We start from the raw sequence: 26,880 nt of genomic DNA on the forward strand, positions 1-26,880 counted from the left end.
ATGCTCAGAGCAAAGTGAACGCCTACAGCTGTTCCCCAAATTAGCGTCGCCTCTTTGGGAGCACGGCTTGGCTGCCTGAGCCCTGGGGCTGCCGCCGGGAGAGCGAGGGCTCCCCACGCCTCACGCTCAGCTGCCTGGCCACGGAGTGGCAGCGGACCCCCGCCTCTGCTATTATAATCCCAGGGAGTCAGTGATTATGAATAACATTATTTTATAAAAGGAAAAAATAGAAGCACCTCGCAGGGCCCCGGCTCAGTGGGAGACCTGCTCGTGCGGAGAGAGGAGGTGCGGGGGCCAGGCCGCTGCGCAGCTGTACCCTTTATCACAGGGACCTGCTCCAAGTGGCCGTGGAAGGAAGGAGACGCAGGCAGAGCAGCCCGGGGATGGTTGGTGCCTGAGTGTGGCTCTGGGCTGGGCTGGAGCTGACCCGGGCCCTGCAGCACTGAGATGCCTGGGGGTGGCCCCCAGGCACACAGCAGAGCCAGGGCCCAGGCCCCAGCCTGGAGGGGCCGCCTGCACCTCTCAGTGCTGGAGCGGTTGTAGGGCTCAAGCGGCTGCTCTCACTCTGTGACAGCCAACCCAGGCCCTGCAGAGATGTCACCAGCATCGGCTTTATTATCAACGGCTGTTGACAATGATGCCACCCACAGGCACTCACTGGGCTGGGGCTGTGTGTCAACACCTGCCAGTCACTCTGCCAGCTCCCAGGTCCCATGCATGGCCACCATCGCATCTGTGCTGGGCCAAGATGCAGGGCCCAGAAAGATGTCCCTGTCCCTGATTTTGCAGTTCCAGGAGGAGGCTGACCACAGAGGCTGTCATTTCCCATGACAGGGTATGGGCTGTGGCATTAACGGGCGACGCCCACCACCATGATCACCATCGCCACCATCATTACCACCATTAATCACTACCACCATCATCACTGTCGTCATCATAACTTCAACAATTACCACCATCGCAACCATCACCACTATCACCATCACCACTACTGCCACCACCCTGTCACTATTACCACCTCCACCACCACCACCATCACCCTCACCACCCTCACCAACACCACCCTCACCACCCTCACCATCACCATCACCCTCCCACCCTCACCATCACCATAACTACCACCACCACCATCACCACCACCCTCACCACCCTCACCACCCTCACCATCCTCACCATCACCATCACCATCACCATCACCTTCACCATCCTCACTGTCATCACTGTCACCACCATTACCATCACCATCGCCACCCTCACCATCACCACCCTCACCACCCTCACCATCACCACCACCATCACCACCCTCACCACCCTCACCATCACCATCACCATAACTACCTCCACCACCACCATCACCACCCTCACCACCCTCACCACCACCACCATCACCATCATCATCACCCTCACCACCACCATCACCATCATCATCACCCTCACCACCACCATCACCATCATCATCACCTTCACCATCCTCACTGTCATCACTGTCACCACCATTACCATCACCATCGCCACCCTCACCATCATACCCTCACCATCACCACCACCATAACTACCACCATCACCATCATAACCACCACCATCACCACCCTCACTGTCATCATCCTCACCACCCTCACCATCACCACCACCATAACTACCACCACCACCATCACCATCACCATCACCCTCACCACCCTCACCATCACCACCATCACCACCCTCACCACCCTCACCATCACCATCACCATCACCCTCCCACCCTCACCCTCATCATCACCACCGTCCATCACCATCACCACCACCATCACCACCACCCTCACCACCCTCACCATCACCATCACCATCACCACCCTCACCATCACCACCATCACCACCCTCACCACCCTCACCATCACCATCACCATCACCCTCCCACCCTCACCCTCATCATCACCACCGTCCATCACCATCACCACCGTCCATCACCATCACCACCACCATCACCACCACCCTCACCACCCTCACCATCACCATCACCATCATCACCCTCACCATCACCACCACCATCACCACCACCCTCACCACCCTCACCATCACCATCACCATCATCACCCTCACCATCACCACCATCACCACCCTCACCACCCTCACCATCACCATCACCATCACCCTCCCACCCTCACCCTCATCATCACCACCGTCCATCACCATCACCACCACCATCACCACCACCCTCACCACCCTCACCATCACCATCACCATCACCACCCTCACCATCACCACCATCACCACCCTCACCACCCTCACCATCACCATCACCATCACCCTCCCACCCTCACCCTCATCATCACCACCGTCCATCACCATCACCACCACCATCACCACCACCCTCACCACCCTCACCATCACCATCACCATCACCACCCTCACCATCACCATCACCCTCCCACCCTCACCGTCACCACCACACTCATCATCACCACCATCCATCACCATCACCACCATCACCATCACCCTCACCACCACCATCACCATCACCATCACCTTCACCATCCTGACTGTCATCCTTGTCACCATCATAACCACCACCATCACCCTCATCACCCTCACTGTCATCACTGTCACCACCATTACCATCACCATCGCCACCACCACCATCATCACCCTCATTCACTGTCACCACTCTCACCATCCTCACCATCACCACCACCATCGTCACCCCCATCACCACCCTTATTGTCATTACTGTCATCACCATCACCACCACCATCATCACCCCCACCATCACCTCATCACCACCCTCACCACCACCACCATCACCATCATCACCACCCTCACCACCACCACCATCACCATCACCCTCAACCTCTCTGATTCTCACATTCCTCCTCTAGAGGATCTGACCTAGGCTGCAGGTTTGCTGAGAGCCCTAAATGGGGAGCTTCTACCAAGGTGGCCCCACAGTGGCAGTGGACAGGGTGTAGCAGAACAGGGTAGTTGGTGGCCCCACAGTGGCAGTGGACAGTGTGTAGCAGAACAGGGTAGCTGCCAGCCATGTGCTCAGTGTGTGCCCACTGCCCTCTTGCTCCAGGGCTTGGTTTTGGGCAGAGCTGGCTCTGACTCTCGCTAGGAAATCGCCTCTTAGGTCTATGAGGGTGAGCATTGAAGTCATGCAGTTTATTTTTAAGTAAATTTGGGGGATGGGGAAAAAAGGAGGATTTAGAAAGATTGTCCCCAGGCATAAGGAAGACGTGGGCAGGGCCCAAAGCCCGACCCAGGTCCCTGCTCGGGAGCAGGAGCGGTGACAGCGCCTGCCTGCCTGTGTCCCCACGCCAGCGTGTCAGGCTGGGCTTTCAGCTGCCCTGAGTGGGCGCCTCCCAGGCCCCCGGCCTCCGCTCTGGCTGCAGGCCGCAGCCCCACTCCTCCGCCTGGACGGTGTGTCCCCTGCTCCCTCACGGGGGTGGGGGGGGTGCAGGGGGCCCTTTTCCAAAGCAGGGGGATGTCACATGGACCTGCTGCCCTGGTCACCACCAGGTACAGGCTCCCTTGAGGGCAGCAATGGCCAGCATGTCCTCTGTGTCCTGGTCTCGGGAAGCAGCCTGGGCACCCAGACTGGCTGGGGGTTGCTGAAGGGATCGCTGAGGTAGGTGGCCCTGTGACCCGACCATGGGAGAGCCCAGCACGCCCTCCCCATAGCCGCCACCCGCAGAGGGAGACAGGCCATCGAGGCTGCCTCTTTCCTGGGGGGCTGCCCGCTGAGCCACCCCACTGCTCTGGGCCACTCGGCTGTCTGCCCCCCGGGTGCGTAGACAGTTCCTGGGCTGGAGAAGTGGGCTCTGGAACTCTGGCCCTGCAGGTCTGGGGGAGTGGCCGCTGAAGCCTCCCTCCAGACCCCTGGCCCCTGGTGCCTGGCCACCCTCCCACATCTCTGCCTCCCTTGGCAGTCTCTCCCCGTGGGTCAGACTTCTCACCGGCTCATCTGCGGCCTGCACTCCGCCCCTCCCCGAGCCCCTCACGTGAGCCTGGGCCCTGGACGCTTCTGAAGCATTAGCCCACCATCCCCTCACCCCATGTTCCTGCCTCGTCCCTTCTGAAAGGCAGGGAACGCAGGAGCCGTGTGGCCACGGGGAAATGGATCCTCCTCTCTGAGACCAGTCAGGCCGGGGCAGTGGGGGGCTGAGGTCACCCAGGCGAGCAGTCCTACCCCTCTGCTCTGAGGCGTGTCTGCCACAGCCCACCCCCACCAGCTGCCCTGGGTGCCCCCTTTCAGACGGGGCACCACACAAAACCAAGAGTGGCCACGAGGGCTGTGGGCTGTTGGGGACACTGTGTGCACAGGAGTGGACAGGACCAAGTGGCCTGGCTTGTGTGGAGCATGGGGCTTCTCTGTCTGCCTCATTCATAGTCCGTGCCCCGGGGCACTGAGTATCTGCTGTGAGTCACTCATCTCCCTGAGTGTCTGCTGTAACTGCATCGTGATGCCCAATCTGAGGGTTGTCAGCACTTAGTTCAGGAAGTTCTAGGTCAGTGTGTGTGAGGGAGACACATCAGCCAGCGATGGTGGGAATCAAATGCAAAGGCTAGAAACAGTTCTTGGCACACAGTAGGGTTGCAGCTGCATCTCTACGTGGCTACCCCAAGCAGGGCCAGTGTCCCCCAGAATGTCCATGGGGAGCACACTGGCTGTGGGAAAGCAGGACAGGGCGAGAGGGGACAGCGCCATAGCTCTGCACCTGAGGGACCAGCTCTAGCCGAGGCACGTGGCCTTGTGGTGGGTTTTCTGCACACCTGCCTGCGTGTCTATTTGCATGATGTTGGGGGTCAATGTGGAGCTGTGCGGGTATACTTGAAAACCTTTGCCGAGCCAGGCACCACGGCACAACTGTCATCTCAGTAACTCTGGAGGCTGAGGCAGGAGGATTGTGAGTTCAAAGCCAGCCTCAGCAATTTAGCAAGGCCTGAAGTAGCTTAGCAAGACCCTGACTCAAAATAAAACATAAAAAGGGCTGGGATGTGGCTCAGTGGTTAAGTGGCCCTGTGTTCAATCTCTGCTACCAAAGCTAAAAACAGTAACAACAACAATAAAAGCTTTGATTTTCTGTCAAAAACCCCCTGACTTTGTGTCTCAGGTCCATGTTTGGAGCGTGTCTGCTGTGGCCTTGGCTCTGCGCTGGGGCCGGGATGTTCTCGGCCCGGCAGGGTGTGCTTTGTGCATGATGTCAGGGGGTTAATCTAGCCATCCTGGGCCACGCACGCCTTCTGAGCTCACTGCTTGTCTCTTTCTCTGCGATCCGTTGATTGACTTGAATGGTTTGGCCACAGTCTACGGAGCCAGCCCCCAGGGGGGATGGCTTTTGGCTTCGTATTATAAATAAATAGTGCAGATGAGCCCACAGATCCAGCTTTGGATGCTGACGAGCAGATGTGTCAGCCCGACCCCAGAGCTGGGAGGTGACGTGGTGACAGCTAGACCTGCTGCCAGTGTTCTGATGCTAGGGAAAGGGAGAATGTCACAAAGCCACATGGCTGTGCCCAGCTGGGTCCCAGCAGCCGGTCATCAGGAGAGCCTCCCCTCTGAGAGCCGGGCCCACGCTGTGGGTGTTGGCAGAGCTCTGCCAGCTTTGCTCCAGCATCGACTTTCCATCACCATAAATTTCAGACAGGGCTTTCAGTTCACGTTTTTTGTCTTTGTCAAGTTGATGGAGAGGGCTCTGTTTTCAGCCCTGATGTGATGGCGGTGGGCACTCCCTCGCTGAGGATGGTAGCCCGCTCTCTGCCACAGCTGGTAGTGAAGTGCCGAGCTTTTGATTTAGCTAAGTCAGCTCAGGAAGTTTACGTGGGGGCTGGTGGGACAGGTCTGTTTTGTAACAAGTCAGTCCTGAAGGGGCCTCCTAGTTGGTATTCTGAAGGTACGAGGAGCCATATGTTTGGGCCCCAGCCGAATCCTCTCCTTCCCATCCCTCAGAGGAAGACGCATGGAGCGTGCCCTGGGGAGATCTTGTGAATTAGGTTTCAGCAATGAAGCCCTCTTGTTCTATGTCCAGGAACCTAACCCTCCGCCATTTCCTCTCTCCAAAGCCTTTGTTTTCTCAAAGGAGGATATTTATTTTATTTCTGCTTTTAACCTGAGCCAGACTAGCATGGGCTTCCTGGAGAAGCAGGTGGACTCGCACCCAGTGCCCAGGCTCACACCCAGGGCTGGCTCTACACGGCGGTGGGAGGGAACCGGTTTGGCTCTGCAAGTCACCTCCGTGAGCCTCTCTGCGTCCACACGCAGGTGCTTCTCCTCAGGCCCATGCCCGTGGGAGGAGGCCGTTCAGCTCACCAACGCCCCTTTCTGGGTGCATCCTGTCCCCGTGCTGAGAGAACTCCAGGCTGCATGGCTCTCCAAGGCCTCGGGACTCTGCCCCGCTCCCTGTGGCCACCTGCCACCTCTCTCAGATGTCACCAGTAGCCAAGATCTAACCTGGCTCCGTCCCATTCAGTCTCGGCCGTTCGGCGACTCTCGACTAGAGGAAAGAGCACGCTTCCTCTTGCCGTCTTGTCCACCATGGACACAGACTCATCCTCAGCATTTCTAACTGAGCTTGGCTGAGACAGCGGCAGAAGAGCCTCCCGTCAGATGCCCCTTATTTGTTTCCTCTGTGTGGTTTGCGTGCCCATCATCCACATTGAAACTAGAAGCATGTGGCCATGGTGAAATGCTGCTGCATCCCAGGTCCTGTGCGAGGGACGGGGCTGAGGACCTGGTTGGAGGGAGGCAGATCGGGGCGCTGGCCGGTGCTTCCTGAGGACTTGCTCTAAAAATGCCGGTTCTGGGCTGGAGATGTCCCTTAGTGGTAGAGCGCTTGCCTGGCATGTGTGAGGCCCTGGATCCAACGCCCAGCACCACAAAAGGAAAAATCAAAGCGTCTTTCAGATCGCAGGCACGTTTGACGTGGTCCGTAATAGGTTCATCAAGAGCTGGGGCGATTGAGCCTGGTGGGTGGGAGGGAGGCGGGTGGCCGGGTGTGTGCAGGGCAGCCGGAGGGCCAGAGCAGGCTGTGTGGTCCGCCAGGCGGGGCAGGGGCTGATGGAGCAGCTGAGGGAGGGCCCCTCCTACAGGGTGTGCAAACCAAGGCAAACTCGGGGCTGCTTGGCTGGGAGGGTGCAGTCCAGGGGTGCGTGGCGGAGGCTGCTGTCCGGCTGCCCCCACTACACACTCTTCTCCAGGGGCGTGTGGCTTCCGTGAGTGTCTGCTCTACACCCAGGCTGCTCGAGACTCAGAGATGGGTCACTCGCTTACAGCCCTGTGGCCAGCCGAGGCAGGTCCTGCCAGACCTCGAGGCTTTCTGGATTCTTCTCTGGGCAGAGGCAAGGGACTCCCTGGCAGCATGTTGCTTTGTTTGTAGGATTTACACCAAGATCTCTCTGGAAGTCCTGTGTTCCTTAGGCCACGGCTGCTTAGAAAACCTGCTGAGGACAGCTGCCGGTCCCTGCTGCTGAGAAACCACCAAATGTTATTTTTAAAATGATCTTAAAATACTTAGCCTCAGACACTCAGCGTGTGAATGTGGCTCCCTCCTCCCGGTCCCTGGCTCCCTGTTCCCCATCTGCTGCTTCACTCTCTCCCCTGCTGTCCAGAGCCCAGCTGGGGACAGAGCCCAGCCCAGGACCTGAGGTTTCTCAGTGACGGCCACTCTGGGAAGGGTGTGAGCATCCAGGGTCCTTCGGGGAGTGGCCGGCAGGAAGTCTCCCTCCAGGAGACTCTGCTGCAGCTCCCCCAGGGCCACTTGGTCAGGCTGCATGAGTGTTGGAAAGCCCAGAGAAGGTCGGGAGGCCACAGGCTGCTAAAAGAGGTGTCCTCACACTGGCCTGGAACTGGGGCTTGACTCGGGCCTCCACGCAAGCCTGGCTTTCCCTGCCAGCGTGCCCTGCTAGGCAGGCCTCGGCTTTAGAGCGTGGTCTCCCTGGTGGGCACTCCCTGTCCACCTGGCCTTGAGCAGGAGCGGGAGGCTGGGCCTGGTCAGCCTCACTGCTCTTTGCTGCTGTATTCGAGTTGCACGTGACAAGTGGCAGCTCCCGGGCACTGGCCTCCTGGGCTGCCCTGGGTTCCAGGAATCTGGCCTGGGGATCCTGAATCCAGACCCACTCCGTGTTTTCCACAGGAGGAAATTCCAAGGCTGGGGAGGGGCCAAGATGGGGCACCTGATGACCTCCCCTTCTGCTGACAGCCGGGCAGTGTGACCTGCGCAGTCTGCTGTGGCTGCCGCTCTGGCTCCTTCCCCAGGCCCAGTGTGTCTTGGGCTGCTCAGGTCAGCTTTCTCCCTGTGACTAAAGGGACCCAACAGGAGCAAAGAGGAGGAAAGGTTTACTTAGGGCTCACGGTTTCAGAGGTCTTAGTCCCTAGCAGGCTGGCCCAGATCCTTGGGGCTCAAGGTGAGGCAGGACACTGTGGCCGAAGAGTGTGTGGAGGGGAGCTGCTCATGTCATGTCAGGAAGCGGGGAGACCCACTCTCCAAATACAGACCCAAGCCACACCCCTCCTCCCACTCCTCCAGCCGCACCCCACCACTTCAGTGACCTCGGGGATGAATCCGCTGACGGGGGTAAGACTCTCACCACCCCATCATTTCCCCTCTGAACTTCTTACATCGCCTCACACATGAGCTTTTGAGGGACACCTCGTAGTCAAGCCGTAACACAGGCAAACGGTCACTCTCTGTTTCCGCTGTGACCTTCTAGGTGTGACAGGCTTGTTCCCCATTTCTGGTAACGACGGGAAGTTTCCTATTGAGGAAAAGAGGCAGGTTCATCAGCCATTGACACCCTGGGCTGGTCAGCCTGCCCTCACAGACGGACAGACGGACATCTGGAGAGCTGACTCACGGGAGAGAGGTTCAGGCTTGCGGCTTTAGAGGCCCAGTCCGAGAGCAGTGGGTCCCCTGGCTTCAGGCTGGTGGTGGCACGTGGGGACAAGAGCACACTGCACAACACAGCCGCTGCCACCTGGGGGAGGCCAGAGTGGAGGGGAAGGGGCTGGGATCCAGTGTCCCCGCGAGGGCTGACGTCCCCCAGCAGGCCACCTCCTGAAGGCTCCCCACCGCCATCAGCTCCAAGCCGGGACCCAGCCTTCAGCATGTGGGCCTGGGGACAGTAGGGATCCAGACCCCAGCCAAAGCCTCGTAGTCTATGCTCTTAGAGGGTGATTCTGCCGATGTCCAGAGATGTTCCGGGGCAGAGGGGTGACCCTCCAAACAGACCTGCACCCAGCGGAGGGAGCGCTCCCCCATGGAGCGGCCTGCCCATAGACGACAGGTGGAGGCAGCCTTGAGGGTGGCACGCTGTGACCCAGGCACAAAGCAGGAGAGGCCAGCCTCTCCAGGCGGTGGCACCCCAGGCTCTGCACAGAGCTGTGCCCAGGAGACCCTCCCTAGGAAGCCCATGTCCCCCAGGCCCTCTTCCACTCCTCCCAGTGAGCGGGGGTGGGCGGGCAGGCTCCTCCAGGTGCTGTCAGTGTGCTCTGTCCCCTCTCTTTGAAAGAGTTTCCCAGACCAGTAGGTGCTCCTCGTCCCAAGCCCCCAAGGATGAGCCCGGGAGGGACGGGACTTTCCCGAGGGCTGCCCCCGGTGGCAGTGAGCCCAGCAGGCCTGCTGTGTGCCTGGCACTGGGATCCAGGACCAGGAGCCTGGTCCTTAGGCTCTGGGAGGGAGTGGCACAGAGGGGCGGGAGGCCAGAGTGTAAATGTCAGAGAGGAGGGTGACACACAGCCAGCCTCAGGTTGGAGAAATGAACCCTTCGTGGCCTGAGCCAGGCTCTGCTGGGCCCCGGGGCTTCCTCCCAGCCGTTACTCCCATCATTGCCCCTGGCCCTGCCGTCATCCCGAGGAGCCTGGGGGTCAGCAGCCCTTGGGCTGAGGGACGTGGTTCAGGGGCTGCTGTGGCTGCCATCCCAGGCCTCCCAGTTGGGTGCTGTGGATGGCTTCTTCCCCACTCCTCTTCCTGCCTGCACCCCCTGAGCCTGGTCCACGTGCTCTGTCCAGAGGCAGGTCCCCAAGATAATGACAGATGGTTGTCGGCCAAGTCCCCTGAGAGGGGTTCTGTCTGCCCGCCTGCAGGAGGTAGCCGGGCCTCTCATGTTGAAAGTGGAGAGACATCACAGCTTCTCCAGGTTCCTTTCGATGCCATAAATAGATCTGAGGAAGACCCGGCTCTTCCAGGGAGGAGCACAGAGCTGCATAGTGAATGGCAATAGAAAAAAAAGAAAAGAAAAGAAAAGAAAAGAAAAGAAAGAAAGAAAGAAAGAAAGAAAGAAAGAAAGAAAGAAAGAAAGAAAGAAAGAATCTTGTAATTTCATTAATAGTTTCACTTACAGTGACTACTAAAAAGGAGCAATGGGTAAAATTAAAATTCAATCCGGTTATGAGAAATGGAGGGTAAATAATATTTTCTGAGGGTGGCTGGGGCGGAAAAGCCTACCGAGACCCACCTATTAAAATACACATTATCCCTTAAACAGATTGGATGTAAAAATGCAATTTTCCACAGATCGGTAACGTTCATACATTTATTTTCTGCTGACTGATTTTGATTTATGGGGTCCTTTCCAGCTTAGTTCTCAACTCTTTTTTTAAACATGGGTCTTGTGCCTGTGAAGGCGTCTGGCTGACGGGGGGCGGCTGTGTCTCTGCGCTGAGCCGAGCGGGACCCCAGCGTTTCCTGCGTGAGCCTGGGGAGGGGCGAGCTGCGGCCCCCAGGAACCCCCTTCCCCCTTCCCCCTGGGGCCGGCTCTCTGAGGGACAACTGGACAGTGAGAGTGTCCCATGGCTAGAGTCAGGCTGGCCCAGTGGGACCCCAGCCCTGCAGGTCCCTGCTCGTCACCTCTGACAGCTGAGCCTCGGTCCTCATCTGTGAGGTGGGTGAGTGCTGGCGCCTGGTTTTGGAGCTGCCGTGACAAAGTCCAACTCACCCAGAGGCTTAAACAATTGAGACCCATGGTCCCCCGGTTCTGGGGGGTGTGGTCCCTCCGGGTGCAGAGGGAGACCTGTTCAGGAGGCTCCTGGCTTCCGGGGGCTGTGGCACGTCGTCTTCCCGAGGTGGCGCTGCCGGCATGGGATTCAGGGGCGCATCCAGGCTGCTCTCATCCCAAGATCCCGAACTTTGCCAAGTTCCTGGTCCCAAATGTCACATTCATGGGATCAGGGCTGACATGTTTCTGGACAGCCACTACATTCAGGGTCTGTGGGACTCAGAGGAGGCGCCCACCCTGAGGGGGGAGGCCCAGGAGTCTTCCCCTACGGGGTGCTGATGGCGAGTCCCTGTGGGGAGGGACAGAGGAACCAGACGGGTCTGCTGGAAAGAGCCGAGGATGATGTCAGGGAGCCCGGGTGCCAGGCGAGCCCCTGTCCAGGAGGCCGCGTCTGCACCTCCAGCTCACTCCTATGCTGAAGAGGCAGGGATGGGAGGCCAGCCAGGTGAAGGCCCGGATGCCTCTGCGGCTTGCCCTTCTGCGCTCCTTGGGGGCTGCTCCTGCCAGCCCTGCTGGTGTGGTACTCTGAGGCCTTCCGGGTCAGTCCTGGCTGGTGGAGCTTTTGGTTGGACAGGGGCTCTCAGAGAAGAGGTGACGTGTGGTACACTCTTCCTGCAGATGAACCCTAGGCCGTCCATGTGCCAAGTGACAGGCCTCACAGCACCTCAATCTCCCAGGGGGAGCGCAGTGGCCAGGGGCAGGCGGCCTCTGCCTGTGGAGCGCAGTCCCAGCCCTACACAGCTTTCAGGCAGGACGCATGAAGGCCATGCAGAACGTCCAGGGATGTGGGGTCTCCGTGGCTCCCCAGGCAGGTGCGTAGCTGCCGTCCAGCACTGGGGCCAGGAGCCTGGTGTGCCAGGGGACAGACCTCAAGCCACTGTCAGGGCTGTAGCTGGCACTCTGCACTGGCCTGCCCTCTCTGTGCTGGTGGGTCCACACCTTTCTGTGTGTCCTCCAGGAGGGAGAAGGATGGTGCCTGAGGCCCCTGCAGACACCCCACCCTGTGTGGCCAGCACTGTCCCGGGCTCGCCCTGTTGCTTGGCAGCAGCTCTGAAACAGGGCCTTCGTAGCACAATGTGACCAGACGCCTGCTGCCTGGGCTAGAGGCAGCCAGGTGGCTTCCTGGAGCAGGCAGCATCTCGGTTCACCACCCAAGGGCTCTGCGCTGGCAGGGAAGGAGGACGGGCCGTGGGTGGCTGAGCATGCATGGCAGGAGGTGGCTGAGAGGTATGGATTAACCTGTGAGATAAATGACACAGGGATTGTCTCACTATACACACCAAGTCTCGGGACTGATGATTAGACAGCCATTCCACCTGTCACTAAACAAGTCGTACCCAGACTAGTGTTTGCTAGAGAGAGCACAGAGCAAGCAGAAGCACCCAGTCCAGCCCAGCCCAGGCGCTTAGCAGCCCTACGCAGTAGCCTGATCCCAACCCGCATCCTTTGCACACTTACCCCAAACTCATGAATCTTCCCCACAGCTCTGAGGACAGGAAACCCAGCTGGTCCCCCACAGAGCCAGGGTTCCAGCAAGACCCCCAAGCCGAGGGGCCTCGAGGCGGGGCCTGATGCTGCAGAGGGAGGAGGGCAGGCAGGGAGGGGCCAGGTGTCCGGCTCAGCAGCTGCAGAGGACTCCTGGAGGAACAGCCCTGCTCACCATGGCTTTGACAAGGACACTCTGGGACCCCTCGGGGGTGGGAAGCTAACAGAGGCCCCTGGGACCTTGGGAGAGCCAAGGCAGGCCCTGCACAGGGACACAGGGTGATGGTGCTCCTGGCTTGGGGGCAAGATGGAGCTGCCCCGGGGGTCTGGGGCAGGAGGGGGAGCTGGCCGAGGCCTCCTCCCTCAGTGAGCAGGCACCTCCCCCCGCCTTCTGAGCCAGTGGACTCCCAGCCCCGTCCTCAGTGGTCTTTAGTGGAGAGAAGCAAGATTCCTCTCCTTGGCAGATGAATGCAGAATCAATTTCTCCTAAACGGCATTGATTTCTCTGTAGAGGTGGAATCTCTGTGGCGTGGAGGCCCCAGGCCTGGCTGCCTTCCTGGAGGGTGGGTATGTGCTGCTGCCACCCGGGTTGAGGTAGGGGACCAGCACTGTGGGGCAGTGGGAAGGCCCTCTGGTTTCCCGGGCTGGGGGAGTGCCCCAGATTGCTGTTCTAGAAAGGGCCGTGGGCTTGGCCTCAGGCGGACATGGTCTGACCTAGCTCAGCTGTCCCTGGAGAGGCCAAGGGGAGGCCTCTGCAGGAAAGGAGCTGGGATCCAGCCTCACAGCCAGCCCAGGAGGCCCTCACTCTGTTAGGATCAGAGTTCTCACATGGCCTGGCATGGGGGAAAGGAAACACATTTATTGAGCACCCGCTGAATGCTTTCATTTGGTGTAGTCTTCCCCTGTCAAAACCCCCCTCCCCCGAGGAAGGAAAGCATCTCTCTCTTGTCCTGGGGAAAGGACACAGCCAAGGGAGGATGGGGTCACCTTGCCCACGGGAGGGCCAACCGGGAGTGGCTCAGGTGCCTGAAGCGCACACAGGTGCTCGCCCCGCACACTCACACACCCAGTGCAGAGGTAGAGAGCCAGCAGGTGGTGTGCGGGGTGTGCTCTGCGTGGCTCTGAACCCTCCCTCCACCAGCAGAAGAGTTTCCTGACTCCAGGGGACAGAGAGCGCCCCAGGACCTGTGGGACAAATGCCCCGCGGCTCCTCTTGGTGGACAGTCAACCAATAGAAAGGTGGTCCTTTGGTGGTTTGGGTCAGCCAAGAAAAGCTACCTGTGTTCAGACCTGCTCCTGCGAGGAGGGGACTCTGAAGGAGGCGGCCCTTCTGTTTTATTTTAAAAATCTCTTTGGAATAGGCGATGCGGCCTGTGGTTCAAATGTTACAAATATCAACTGTCCCTCCTGTCACCCCTCCCCACGGGGCCACGTGGGAATGGTTCCAGTCCCCACCTGGGTCTTCTCACACGCCTCCCAGCAGGGTGAGGGGAGGTCCCGAGCCCACCCGGACCACGACTTCTAGACTGGGATGCAGCTCGCCCTTCAGCTGCTCCCCAGCGGCCTGGCCCGTTCTGCGCAGCACGGGGAGGGTCCTCTGCACTGGCCCTGCCTCCCGCTGGGTGTGCTCCCCTGTGGTGCTGTGTGGCCACCTTCAGGCTCCAGCGATCGCCCACAGTGCTGCTGGGTGTTAGGTTTAGACATTAGTGTCCCCAGGCCACCTGTGTGGGGCCATGCAGGAGTGGGCCCCATGGAGGGGGAGGCTGGAGGTGAAGGGGCTCAAGAGGTCCTTAGTTCCTGGGCACCGTCCCCCTGTGGGGGTCCTTTGTGGAGGTCTTGGAAGAGGCTGCTTGGTGGTCTGTCTGGCTCCCACTCACCCTGCACTATTCAGAGGCCTTCATCCATATCAGGGTAGAGTGGTGGGTGGTCCCCAGGGTGACGCTGTGGGTGACTTGGAGAACAGCTGTTCTGGGGTGTGGCCTTGCTGATGAGGCATCTTGGATCTGGCCAGGTCCTGCAGGATCTGCTCAACAGAAGGGGATGCTGAGGTTCAGAGAGGCCGGGGACCGTGGTGCCCCCACAAGGTGCCTTTAAGACTTGGGGCAGGCTGCGCCCTTCCCCCACGGTCGGCTGACAAACTGCAGCCACACGGGGCCCTGCTGACTGAGGCCACCAGGCTGGGCCCTGCAGTTGGAATGGCAGCGCTGACTCACATGGGAGGGAGGGAGGGTGTCCCATGACCCTCCCTTCCCAGGCCACCCCCTGGGGTGACACCCCCTGCCTGGTGGGGCAGGGGTGTTTGTGTGGCAGAAGAGCGGTCACATCCCATCTGGGGCGAACCGTGGGCCTCATTGAGCTCAGTCGGGCCGTGTCTAATTCCCTGTGTCCTGGAGGGAGGGGCTGGTGGCTCCAGGGCTCACACTGCCGGAAGGAGACCTCTCGCTCCCACTGGGCCGTGAATGCTGGGACGACCTGTTTCCACCTGCTGAGTCAGGGTGGCCTCCCGCAGTCCCTGATCACTGTCCCTCGGCTGGGTGGCAGGGATTCCTTGAGTGGGCTTCTCTGAGGGGTGGCCCTCTTCACTGAGGTGCCAGTGGAGCAGGCAGTTCCTTGGCCCCTGGGTACATGAGAGAACCACGGCTGGAGGAGCAGGGCGCTGGCCCAGGTCCTGTGAGGGGCAGTGGCTAGCAGAACAGGCCTGGGCTTCCGGGGCCTCAGGGCCTCTCCTGCTGGCCTCTCTGTGGATCTGGTGTTTGGGGAATAGGATGGCAGGTGCGGTGGCTGGGTCGGAAGTCCACGGAGGCAGGCGCGTGTCCAGTGTGCACATGTGACGTGCAGCTTAGTGTGGGAGGCATCCCGACGGTGCGCGAGGGTTTCCCGTGGTGTCCCTTGCTGTGGTGCGTGGTGTTTTTCTACACATGCCCACATCCTTGCCCAGGCCTTTCTGAGCCTCTTTGAGCACACTCGCAGAGGGCGTGTCATGGTCCTGGGGACGGAGGTGCCTGCGGGCTCAGGAAGCTGGTGCCTTTGGCCCGTGGGCGTGGCGCCTGGCTGGCTGAGACCGCGGCTGGCCTGTTGAACCCCCGCCCCGTGGCCGCCGCCTCTCCCGCCCTGCCTTCTTTCTTGGCCTCCCTTTCCCTTCCTGTGCTCGAAGGTGGATGAGTTTTGCCTGTTCCCATCCCAGCCCAGGAGCACCCCTCTCTGATCCTCAGTGCACGCGTCAGTGCAGTGAGGTGGTTACGCAGCCGCTTCCCTGGGTGTGGTGGTGCAGCCAGTAGTCCCTGCCCCTCAGGAGGCTGAGGCAGGAGGATCCCTTGATCCCAGGAGTCCCAGGCCAGCCTGGGCAATGCAGTGAGGCTCTGTCTCCACAAAAGCAAAACTTGCAGAGCTGCCTGCAGCGCTGTGGGGGGTCCCATCTGGGATGATGGGATTTCCCACTAGTTCTAGAATCACACTCCACACCTGGGCAAGAGGACAGGTGGGACGGGGAGGGAAAGGTCTCACCAGGGTCGGTCTTGGCTTTTCTAAGCCAGTTTGCAGCTGATTACTTCACTCAGCAGTGACCCATCTGGCTGCCTCACCCTATGGCTGACCAGTGCCTGGACCGGCTCTGGAGACAGTGGTACTGGAGACCATGCAGGCCCTCCCTCCTGGAGTGCCCAGCCTGGTGGTCAGGGAAGGCTTCCAGGAGGAGGTGGCTTTAGAGAGAGCAGCAGGCAGGCAATGCAGCGTGGGAGGAGTGTCCAGCTCACATGCAGAGGCCCTGGGGCAACAGTCCTGCCAGTGAGCTCCTCGGTGGTGATGCTGTAGCAGTCTTCACCATGGGGTCACTTGTGTCCATGTCACCTGGACTCACGCCCATGGCATGCTGAGCTGGCATGAGGAGTCACCCAGAATCCATGGGCAGATTTCCTGCATGAGGACAAACCCTTGCATTGCCACCCCCAGGGCCAGGAGGACTGGAAATCAGTCGAAACGTGAGGGTGACAGTAAGGAGTGCACCGTCCTCCCCCCTTGGCCGCGAGGCCTCGTTCCCTTCTGTCTCCTAGTTGAGCCTGGGCGTCTGGGCATGAGGAGCCCCGAGGGCGGCACCCGGGCCACTCCTCTCACGTTCCTGGTTCCCTGCCCCCAGCTCAACGCGCCCAGAGCTCTGGGCCCACCCGAGGCAGGAGGCTGTCCTGGGAGAGCTGGCGTCCAAGGCAGGGAGTGGAGGCCCAGCAGGTCACAATGTGGAGGCTTTGAACCCACTAGAAGTGCCTCCTGCAAACGGGGTCCGGGCCCGGCCAACAGGCGCCTGCCTGAGGTCCAGCAGCTTGGGCGGGCAGCTCTGCGCTGCGGGGTGTGGTTTTGACAGGTCATTGCAGCTCTGTCTGCTTTGGTTTCTTCAACTGTAAAACAGGACAAGAGCCATCCAGGGCCCCCTGGCAGTGGGAAGGGGTGAGCGAGAGGACCTGGGTGCTGACCCTGGCACATCAGGACCACGCCGACACCAGGGGTAACCAAGCGTGCCACACCCCCCTCGAGGCAGCCCCAGAGAGCAGTCCTGTCTCCCAGTGTGGGGCATGGACAGCGTGTCCTCTTGATGGCAAAAGGGTGCCCTGGGCATGGAGGCGGGAGCTGGGGCCTTCCCGGGGCCCTGCCTCTGCCTGGATCATCGCCCTCGTCCTTTCTTGGGGAAAAGCTGCTTTGGTGTCTCTGCTAGTGGCTCCCGTGCTTCAGCCCTGGGGACACAGCACAAGACCAGGTCTCCACCCTGGGAGGACAGACCCTGAGAGCTATGCAGGGTGGGGAAGTGGAGTGGGGCCATGTGGGGGTGCTGTCCCAGGGGTTCGTCTGGGACACTTCCCAAGGCCATGTGTCTACAGTGAACCAAGAAATAGGGGTGGACGTCAGGGAAGAGGGTCCCGGATGAGGAAGAGCCTGGGTGAAGGCTGGGCCGGCTGGAGTGGAGGCTGGGGGTGGGCGGGAGTGGGAGTCCCCAGCAAGGCCAGCCCACGCAGGCAGGAGCTCCCGGAATCGAGCCCAGCCTCCAAGCAGGCAGCCTCCAAACCAGGCAGCCTCCAAACCAGGCAGCCTCCAAACCAGGCAGCCCGTGCGGAGCCTGAGTGCCAGACCCGGGGCCAGCTCCCACCCGCGAGGCGTGCCCAGAGCCCTGGGCCCGGCTGTGACGGGGATGAGGCTGGAGCGGTGATTTCATCCTGGATGGGACTGGATGAAACAGACTTTGAGGTTCCTTCCAGCTGTCACGCTCCAGCTCCACAAAAACCCCTCTGGGGACAGCGAGACCATATAAAATATAAATCAATAGGTTAAAAATACGCTTGTCTCCTGCCCGTCCGGGCCCTGTCACTCAGTGCCGCCCCGTCTTCAGAGGCTCCGGCTCTGACTCGGGCAGGCTGTGAGCTGGCAAGAGGAGGTGGCTTTGTTCCCGAGCCAGACAGGGACAGCGGCTGTCGACAAGGCCTCCCTTTCTTCTTCTTTTAATCATCCTGCCTCAGACGCACGCTGTCCCGTCTCGGTTGACATCCCTCCTCCTATCTTCCCTGCTCTAATCACCAGGGAAAGAAAGACAGCCGTCCACAGGCTCCTGGCCGCGTCCGCAACGCCCTGCAGGCCGAGCTCCCCAAAGCTCAGCCTCGGGGAGCAGCCAGGGTGCTGGCCACGGCCGGCCTGGCAACCCCCAAGTAACCAGGCTAGCAGGCACGCCGGGGACCTGGGGGTGTCCCGTTGAGCCTCCCGGGGTTCCCATGGCAACGGGAGTGTTAGGAACCACTAACGCGGACTGGCAGCAGAGAGATGAAATGGGATGGACGTGAGAACACGGTGGCCGCTGGAGTAATTGGGGATCAATCTCCTTTCCCACAGGGGCTGACAGATCCCCATTTCCTCCCTCTCTCTCGTTTTTGGTTGGTTCACGCACCCGTTTTTAAGAGCATTTTGAATGTTCTTAAACACATTTATTTTCATTTTCTAAACGGCTGCATTTTCTATACTGGACTGAAATGAAAACAGCTTTGTTACGAGGGCCCCAAGAGCGTGTTGAACAGTTTAACAACAAAATTAGTGTGTGTGTGTGTGTGTGTGTGTGTGTGTGTGTGTGCGTGCACGTGCGCGGTCGATGATTTATGGACCCCCTCTGGCTGTCTCAGCCGTCTTGCCCACCGTCCCCCCCACTGTCATCAGCTCTGACAGCAGCCACCACTCTGGAAAAAGTAATGACAGCACGGGCCGCAGGGGCCTGCTCCTGTCTGGGGCGGCGGGCTCGCAGCTGCTCCCGCTGGCTTGGGGATTCTCCGTGGCGCTGGTGGAGAGGCCCTGTCTTCAGAAGCCTTGCCAAGTGTGCCCAGTGCGCCCAGGGGACCGCCACCGCGGCTGTTCTTTTGGTGGCAGTCTGAGATGGTGCCAGGCTGGGTCTGGATGATTCCTGCCAAGTGGTGACGGGTAAAGATCTCACAGGATCGGAGCGTCCCCAGAGTAGTTCTGAGCAGCAGAAGTCATGGGAACAAGCCCGCGTCGGGGTGCTCTGGCGCGAGGGCTCTAGAGCAGCTATATTTGAGACCCTAGAGCCCAGGGGGGAGGTCCCCATATCCCTCTTTGAGAACTGCAACCAGCTCATGTCCACCTTTTCCTGTTAACTCCACAGGTGATCTTGATCCTGACGAAGTACTACCACGCAGACATGGGGAAGGTTCTGGAAAGTTCTCTGTGGCGGTAAGTCAGCCTGATGGTGGGCCTTTCTGTCCTGCGTTGTACCTGTGTGGCGACTCTGGGGTCTCGACTGAGGACTGAGGCTTTAGCACCTTCCTGCCGTGGAGGCCTGGGCTCTCTGCCTGGACAGTGCACTCAGGAGAGGCTGAAATGGATTGGCAGTTTAGCCGGAGGGCGCACGCTGGTGCAGGTCAGAGCTGCTCCTCCCCTCCCCTCCCCTCTCCTCCCCTCCCCTCCCCTCCCCTCCCCTCCCCTCTCCTCCCCTCCCCTCCCCTCCCCTCCCCTCTCCTCCCCTCCCCTCCCCTCCCCTCCCCTCCCCTCTCCGTTATCCTCCCCTTTGTCTCCTCCCCGAGGAGCAGGGTGTGTTGTGAATTCAGGTCAGTGGGCATTTTCCCTGTGCCACTGGCCGCTGGCCGTCCCACGTGGCTCCTGCAGGCTCCACAGCGAGCCCTTCCTCACGGTTGAGGTGTTTCCCTTTCTTCCGGCTGAGCCCGAGAGCTTGGTAAATAAAGGATCCACCCTCCAAGTGGGACATCTCTTTATGTGTGACCTGTGAATGTGGCCGGAGGACACTGGCCACTCTTTGGTGTCTGCAGAGAGGGGAGTGAGGAGGAGCTTTGGGGAGACTGCTCAGCTCGCCCCCATCCGCCCTGCTTACGTCCCTTGCAGGGTGCCGGCCCTCCTGGGCCGTGGGTGCGGACTTTTCCAGCCGTTCTTGGGCGTGGAGCCCTGTGGCTCCCACCGTGGTGATCAATTCCGTGTTGGTTCATTTTTCTCCTTGGCCCGCTCTGCTGGTCAGGGCTGGGGTCTGTGGGAGGCAGCCAGGGGCTGAGTCGTTCTGCCTTTGGTTTGCTTTTGGCAGGAGGACTTGGGGCCCCACTCCGCGGGTCCTCGTGGTGGGATCTCTGTGTCGCTTTGGGAAGTCACGACTGTGGCGCCTGGACTTGGGACCTGGGCTGTGTCCCCTTGAGCCAGCTGGCCTGGCCCCCGTGGGCTAAGGCAGCCGCTCCCCTGGCTCCCCAGTGCGTTTCCCAGCTGGCTCCCAGCTGCGAACTCGCCCCGGCTCCTGGGCCTGTTCCTCCAATTCCACCACCACTGCCAGAAAACGGGGTCAGGCACGGGCCACATTCCTCCAGGAGGACGTGTTTCCTGACGCCCCCGCAGCCCCCCTGATGGGGAGCTTGCTCTCGCAGCCTCCTCGCTGGCCGTCCACTGTTTCCGGATGAGAGCAGAAACCGCTCAGGCGTGGAGTCCCAGGGGAGTCCCTTGGCTTCCCTTTGGGTTTTCGCAGAGGGTCGGCTCAGGAGCCATGGCTCCCGGGGGCTGGCAGACCCCTGTGGGGTGTGGCCTGGCTGCTGGGCAGATGGTGCGCGGATGGGGGGATCCCCTGGCTCCATGGTGGATGAGATGGACGGACACAGTTCAGTCTCTTCCTCCTCCAAGCAGGACGGCTCAGCTCCCTCAAATGCCTGTCAGTCAAGACCTGAAGGGCCCTGGTCACCCCTCCCCTGGGACAGCTCCCTAGAGATTTCCAGAGTGTGGGTTCCTGGGCCCCCCACTGCGTACCTCTAATGGTGCTGGGGTGGTGAGCGGCTGGTCCTTCCTGCTGCCATCTGCACTGTGCGGACCGTCTGGCTGCAGGTCTGGTGGGGTGTGGGGACTGAGCCAGGCTGGCCCTGGGGCCCGGGGCCCAGGCAGGGTTCTTCAGGAGCAGGTGGGGGAGCCCCGCTCTGAAGCCCCACTCAGAGCTGCCCCAAGGGGGTGGGAGGTGCTGTCCTGTAGGATGGGGTGGGGGGCCCTGGAGGGGCTGTGGGACAGAAGGAGATGCCCGCTTCCGTCTCCAGAGCAGCACGGTCTCCATTTAGCCTTTCCCCAGAGCAAATCAACAGAGTCTGACTTTGCTCTTCCTCTCCTCACGGTCTGGAGGCCCAGCCGGCTCCGCGCCTCTATTAAACATGCATGCCGGGTTTGAGTCGTCTCGGGGAAGCCTGCATCCCGAGACTGCGTCCCGAGGGCTGCAATCACTCTCTTTGTTTATGTCCTTGGTTATGCTGATGCTCTCACGCAGATGTAGGCCCGCACTGAAGGGCTGTGTTCACTTCCATCTCCAGTTTTCCACGCTGTCCCGTGGCTGTCACCCTCTCAGCTGCACACTGGCCCCGCGAGCGGGTCCCCCAGCTTTGCCTTCCCTGAGTCAAGGCTGCCGTGAAAACCTTAGGCACACAGTTCTCCTTTCCCTCCGGTTCCCTGGGATGGACCTGTCACAGTGACGTTCCTGAGTCGTGAGGGCAGACTCAGCGGGGGCGCAGAGTGGTGGGTTCTTCAAGGGGACGCACGTGGCCACCAGGCAGGCCCCCACTCCTGGGCAGCAGCGGCTCCCAGCTTCCTAGGACCGCAGGACTGTGTTATTCCAATCTGCTCCCCTTGCCTCCTAGTGGGGCAAGCTGCTTCCCCTGCCTGAGTGCTGGCCCCATTTTCCCCCCTGGGAATCATCTGCTCCCATCCTGCCATCTGTCCACGGTGGGACTCGGTGGGGAGCCCCTTGGACCTTCCCTGGGAGCCGCCTGCCTCGGTCGGCCTCTGAGGCCCAGGAGGATGCGGTTTGCGGGCTGTGTCTGGGGAGCGCATATTAAATGGGGTTATTAAAGACCTACTTACCGAATGCACACCCAGCCTCCCAAAAATCCTCCTGGGTAATTCCAATAAATACATTTTTAATGACAGGTATGGTATTTACATTCTAGAAATGGCTCTCTGAAATCTATGCCAAAGACATTTTTAATTGTCCTGCATCTGATGGGCCCGTGCCAGTCTGCTCTCCCTCCCGCCCTGATGATCCGTGATCTGCACTGTCTCCTGGTGGTGGGGTTCTCTGCTCCACCTCCAGGCCCTGGGAACAAGGCTGGGGGGAGGAATGGGCTCCCCAGGGTCGAGGCCACCTGGCCGCCCTCCTCCTGGGGCTAATGGCCAAGCTCTTCTCCCTCCAGCCAGGACTGCGTTTGAGTCCATCCTGACTTTGCCTCCCAGCTGTCCGGGAGCAGTGGCCAGTGTAATAATTGACCACAGCTGGGGGTGGGGCTGGGGTGGGGCTAAAACAGCAGAAATGTGTCCTCCGTCCGTCCTGGGGGTCAGAGTCCAAGTTAAGGTGTCTCAGGGCAGCACTTCCTCTGAAGGCTGGAGGGAGGCAGGACCCAGCTCCTGGTGGCTGTTGGAGGACCCTGTGGCCACCACTCAATCCCTGCCTGGGTCTTCACGTGGCTGTCCCTGAGTATCTCTCCTCTGAGCTTCTTCTAAGGAAACTGGGATGGTCCAGCTGGGTGGTCCAGGATGAGGTCATCTTGAGAACCTTACCTCAGTCACATCTGCAAAGACCCCTTTTCCCATGAAAATCATGGTTCAGGGGGACATCTCTTCTGAGGCTGCCATTCAGTCCACCGCATGGTCTATCACTGAGCTCTGGCGATGCCTTCTGATAGAATTCCCTAAGTGGCCACCCTCCCTTTCCACCTCTGCAGCTGCAGCTGGCTCACAGGGACCTTCCAGCCCCGCCCGCTGCCCTGTCCTCCCTCCTCTCACCACACCCCTGTCCTGCTGGCTCTTCCTGGCTGGCTCCTGGCTGCCGGCTCCTGCCCATCCCAGCCCTCCCGCCACCCTGCCCCAGGGGAAGGAAGCAGCGGGTGGAGCGGGGGCTGCTGTGGAGTGGGGAGACCCCGAGTGCTCAGAGTCCCCATGACATTGTGTGCACTCCATGACACAGCGAGTGTCACTTCAGGGCCCCCTGGCCAGGCCAGGGGGTCACGGTGATAAATGAGGGGCCTGCAGACTGGAGGGCTTCCTGGGACTCTGGACTCTGGGTTTTAAGGTGGGACTAGTCCTAGGGATGAACTGTCCCCCTGAGACAGAGCGGAAGAGCAGCCCTGGGCTGGCCCTCACGGCCTCCGCGTCCCTGCTCCTTTTCACTATTGTCCCCGACCGGTTTTAGATGTCATCTTCTCTGTTGCCCCACCGGATGGCACGTGGCACATCTGCCAGGGGGCTCTGTGTGCGTAGAGAAGTGGGACCCTTCTCCCCTCGGGACCTGCGTCTGTCCCTGGCTGAAAGCCTGGTCTGAGGAGAGGGCGGCCGCTCTCACGAGGGGTCTCGGTGATGCAGGTCCTGACTCCGGGGTCTGGATGGGGCCTGAGAGCCGCATTTTTAATGAGTTCCAGGAGACACCGATGTTCCAGGGCCACAGAAAAGCAGGCCTGGTGGTTCTGGGGTCACCCTGGAGCCTGGGCCACGCTCGCAGCCACTGGCTGAACCTGGGCCAGGCTGAGCTCCATCCACACAGAGGCCCCTGTGTGCTGGGGCCTGGAGCGGGTGGCCCTCTGGTGTGGCTCCTGGTTCTCACTGTGTCAGCTCCTCGAACCCTGCCCACCTGTGTGGGATCTCTTCCTGTCTCTAGAAGGAAACACTAGAATAGATTCAGGTGAAGTCCAACACGGTCCTCAGTCCCCACTCCCTCCTAGAAATCATCTCTGCCTTAAAATGGGTGCCCATCATTCCCACAAAATTAAAATACAAGGTGATGCGTGAACCTCAATCTATGTGGACTGAGCCACCGCATGAACACGCCCGTCTGCACCCATCCTTCCCGTTCAGCTGGTCTTAGAAATGGATGCGCACGTCGCCTCCTGCTTTTGGAGTTTGCTTTACAGCCCTGACTTGGTTTTGGTGATTTGCCCCTGAAGCACCTGGGGGTGGACGCGGTGGATGCCCCCTGGAGGAGCCTTGGGCACTCTCACTCCCTGGGGATCTTGCTGTGCCACTCAGGGCTGCAGCGGCCCGGTGCCATGTCTCCTGAGGATGCCCGACAGAGAGGTCGCTCAGCTTCCTCTCCTCTTGCCACCCGGCTCGGGCTGCTCCAGGAGTTTGTTCTGGGACCTGTGTTACTGGAGCAGGACAAGGCCACCAGGACTCATTCTTTTCATACGTGACACAGTTCAGGAGCTGAGCCCAACCAGGAGGGCTCTTGCTGGGGCTGCTGCACCTGCTGGAATTCCAGTGGCCACAGCAGGTCCCCTGGAGCCTGCATCTGCCAGGTGGGGGAGGGGAGGGGCTGCTTCTGAATGAGGCAGGGACACAGGTGGGACACGGGTACCATCTGTGCTGCTCCAGGAAAGACGCTTTGTCGCCAGATTTGATAGGTGTCCCTAGTTTGGAGAAAGGTCCCCAGACCTCTCTGCAGTGTGACTTGTCACAGTCTGTCACCCTCCAGCCACAGCACCTCCCAGAAAGGGCGTGTGGCACTTCCCATCTCACCTCCTTCCATGATCTCTAATTTTATTGTATTTTATTAAATCTTATTTCATTTTAAAATTTTTCATTTTGTTTGTTTTGTGTTTGGCTTAATTTTTATTTTATGTCACTTGTCCATTTTAATACTTAAGTATTACTTTATTTGTGTTCTGCGGCGTGTCCTGGTATCAGGCTCCACGGAACACACTTTGGGAACGGTTTCTGAGCACCTGTGTCCCAGGAGGACTGGTGCCCGAGGTTTTCAGGTGGCTCCTGTTGGCTGTGTGACTCTGAGGTCAGATTTGCTTCTGTCTTTCTATGATGTCCCCCCCCCCCAGCAGACCTGGGCTCAGCCTGCGTTCCCTGGAGCCACACTGCGCCGAGTGAGCTGCGCAGAGCTGCGTGCAGGGCACGGTGCCTGCCCCCAGGCTGCCCCAGGGTCCAGCCCTTGGTGGTGCTGGTGTCAGGCTCCAGGTGCTGGTGAGCTGATGGGGCTGTGTGGGTAGATGCAGGTGAGCGTCCAAAGCCACGGCCTCTGTGGGAAGGTGACAGGAACACCGGCCCTGCCCTGGTGGCCCGCAGAGGGGCTTCGAGAGCAGCAGCCGCACACTGTAAGGCAGGGGATGGGCGCCCAGTCGCTGGTCCAGGTCTCCACGCACACAGACCTTGGTTTGACTCTGTTTCCCCTGGTCTTGGTGACAACCGGGGCCTCCTGTCAAAATGCTAACTGTGCAGACCTGGACGCGGACTGCACGTGCCACGGAGGTGGCTTCAGACAAGCTCCCAAAACCCTCGGCGCTTAGCAGGCTCCAGGGACCTGCTGCGGGCTCCTCTGCGGCGGCTGCACTGCACTCCGGGCGGTGTTTCTAGGTGTCTGCCCTCTCGTCACCATGGAGACCGAGTCTGATCTCCACAAGACTCCGAGCAGATAGAGATCAGAGGGGCCCTGCCTCAGAAGCTTGCAGGGTTCGCATTTATCAAGAAGTAATTCGTGCAGATCAGCAGTGTGATGAGTTTGGTAATGAGGTCTGGTGTGAAGCGCCCTGGGACAGGTGACTGAGTGGTCACGGCAGCTTGAGGACAGCCCCGTGTCCCAGTCTCTGCCTTCCTCTGCCTCAACTTCAGTGCCTGCCTTCCTCAGGGCCTGGCTTGTCCCTGGGATTCTCCGCCATCGCCCCCACTCCTTGGTTCTTCCCACCGTCTCCTGATCAGCCCTCAGGAGCTTTCCTTCCTCCTCCGTCCTCCTTTTCTTCTGTATCCGATTCTCCCTGGGCCGGGCCGAGCTCCATCCACAAAGGGCCCTGTGTGCTGGGGGCCTGGAGCGGGTGGCCCTCTGGTGTGGCTCCTCTCCTTCCCTCCCACTCACCATCCATCATCTGTCCATCCATCCATCTGTCCATCCACTATCCATCCACCCACCCATCATCTGTCCATCATCCATCCATCCATCCATCATCTGTCCATCATCCATCCATCCACCTGTCCACCCATCATCCATCCACCCACCCATCACCTGTCCATCATCCATCCATCTGTCCATCATTTGTCCATCATCCATCCGTCCATCCATCCATCCATCCACCCGTCCATCCACCCACCCATCCACCCACCCATCACCTGTCCATCATCCATCCATCTGCCAATCATCTGTCCATCATCCATCCATCCATCCATCATCTGTCCATCCATCCATCCATCCATCCACCATCCATCCACCCACCCATCACCTGTCCATCATCCATCCATCTGTCCATGATCTGTCCATCATCCATCCATCCATCCATCCACTCGTCCATCCACCCACCCATCACCTGTCCATCATCCATCCATCTGCCAATCATCTGTCCATCATCCATCCATCCATCCATCATCTGTCCATCCATCCATCCATCCATCCATCCACCATCCATCCACCCACCCATCACCTGTCCATCATCCATCCATCCATCCATCCACTCGTCCATCCACCCACCCATCACCTGTCCATCATTGATCCACCCATCATCTTTCCATCATCCGTCAATCTATCCATTCAGGCTCTGACATCCAAGACTCAGGAGTTGAGTGGTGAGGACAGATGAGGAAACGCCCTTAATAATGTCTTGTCACCCACACCATCATGAGGCTGAGAGAGCCAGGGACACATGTCTGTCCCCTCTCTGCCAGAGTTGAGAAGGGCAGTCAGGGAGGCTTCCTGAGCAGCTCTCCCTAGCCAGGGCCTCCCTTGCTGCTGCATCCAAGGTGGTCTTTTGGGTCTGCTCCCAGCCAGCTGATCCCCAGCCTCCCTAGCGCTCATCCTGCTAAGCCCTGTCCATTCTATGCAGCAGGTGCCAAAAATCTTCTCTAATCCTAGACTGCACTCTAGAAGTGCCGCAATTGGCCTCGGAGGGCTGGGGGCAGGCTGCCCTTCCCTGCTCTGGTTAGGACTGCATTTGACTTCTG

The 26,880-nt window shown here is 59.8% G+C and overlaps 1 protein-coding gene across 2 annotated transcripts in view; it reads left to right on the plus strand.

Moving 5' to 3' along the window:
- The window catches only part of Sorcs2 (sortilin related VPS10 domain containing receptor 2), a 337,661-nt gene that overhangs the window by 110,912 nt on the left and 199,869 nt on the right, over window positions 1–26,880 (plus strand). For both annotated transcript variants that reach the window (XM_026395278.2, XM_026395277.2), the window contains exon 2: window positions 19,097–19,164. In XM_026395278.2, coding sequence (XP_026251063.1) covers window positions 19,097–19,164 — 68 coding nt within the window. The remainder of the gene's footprint in view (window positions 1–19,096; window positions 19,165–26,880) is intronic.

This window comes from Urocitellus parryii, chromosome 10 (assembly GCF_045843805.1).
Source record: "Urocitellus parryii isolate mUroPar1 chromosome 10, mUroPar1.hap1, whole genome shotgun sequence".
In the NCBI taxonomy this organism is placed as follows: domain Eukaryota; kingdom Metazoa; phylum Chordata; class Mammalia; order Rodentia; family Sciuridae; genus Urocitellus; species Urocitellus parryii.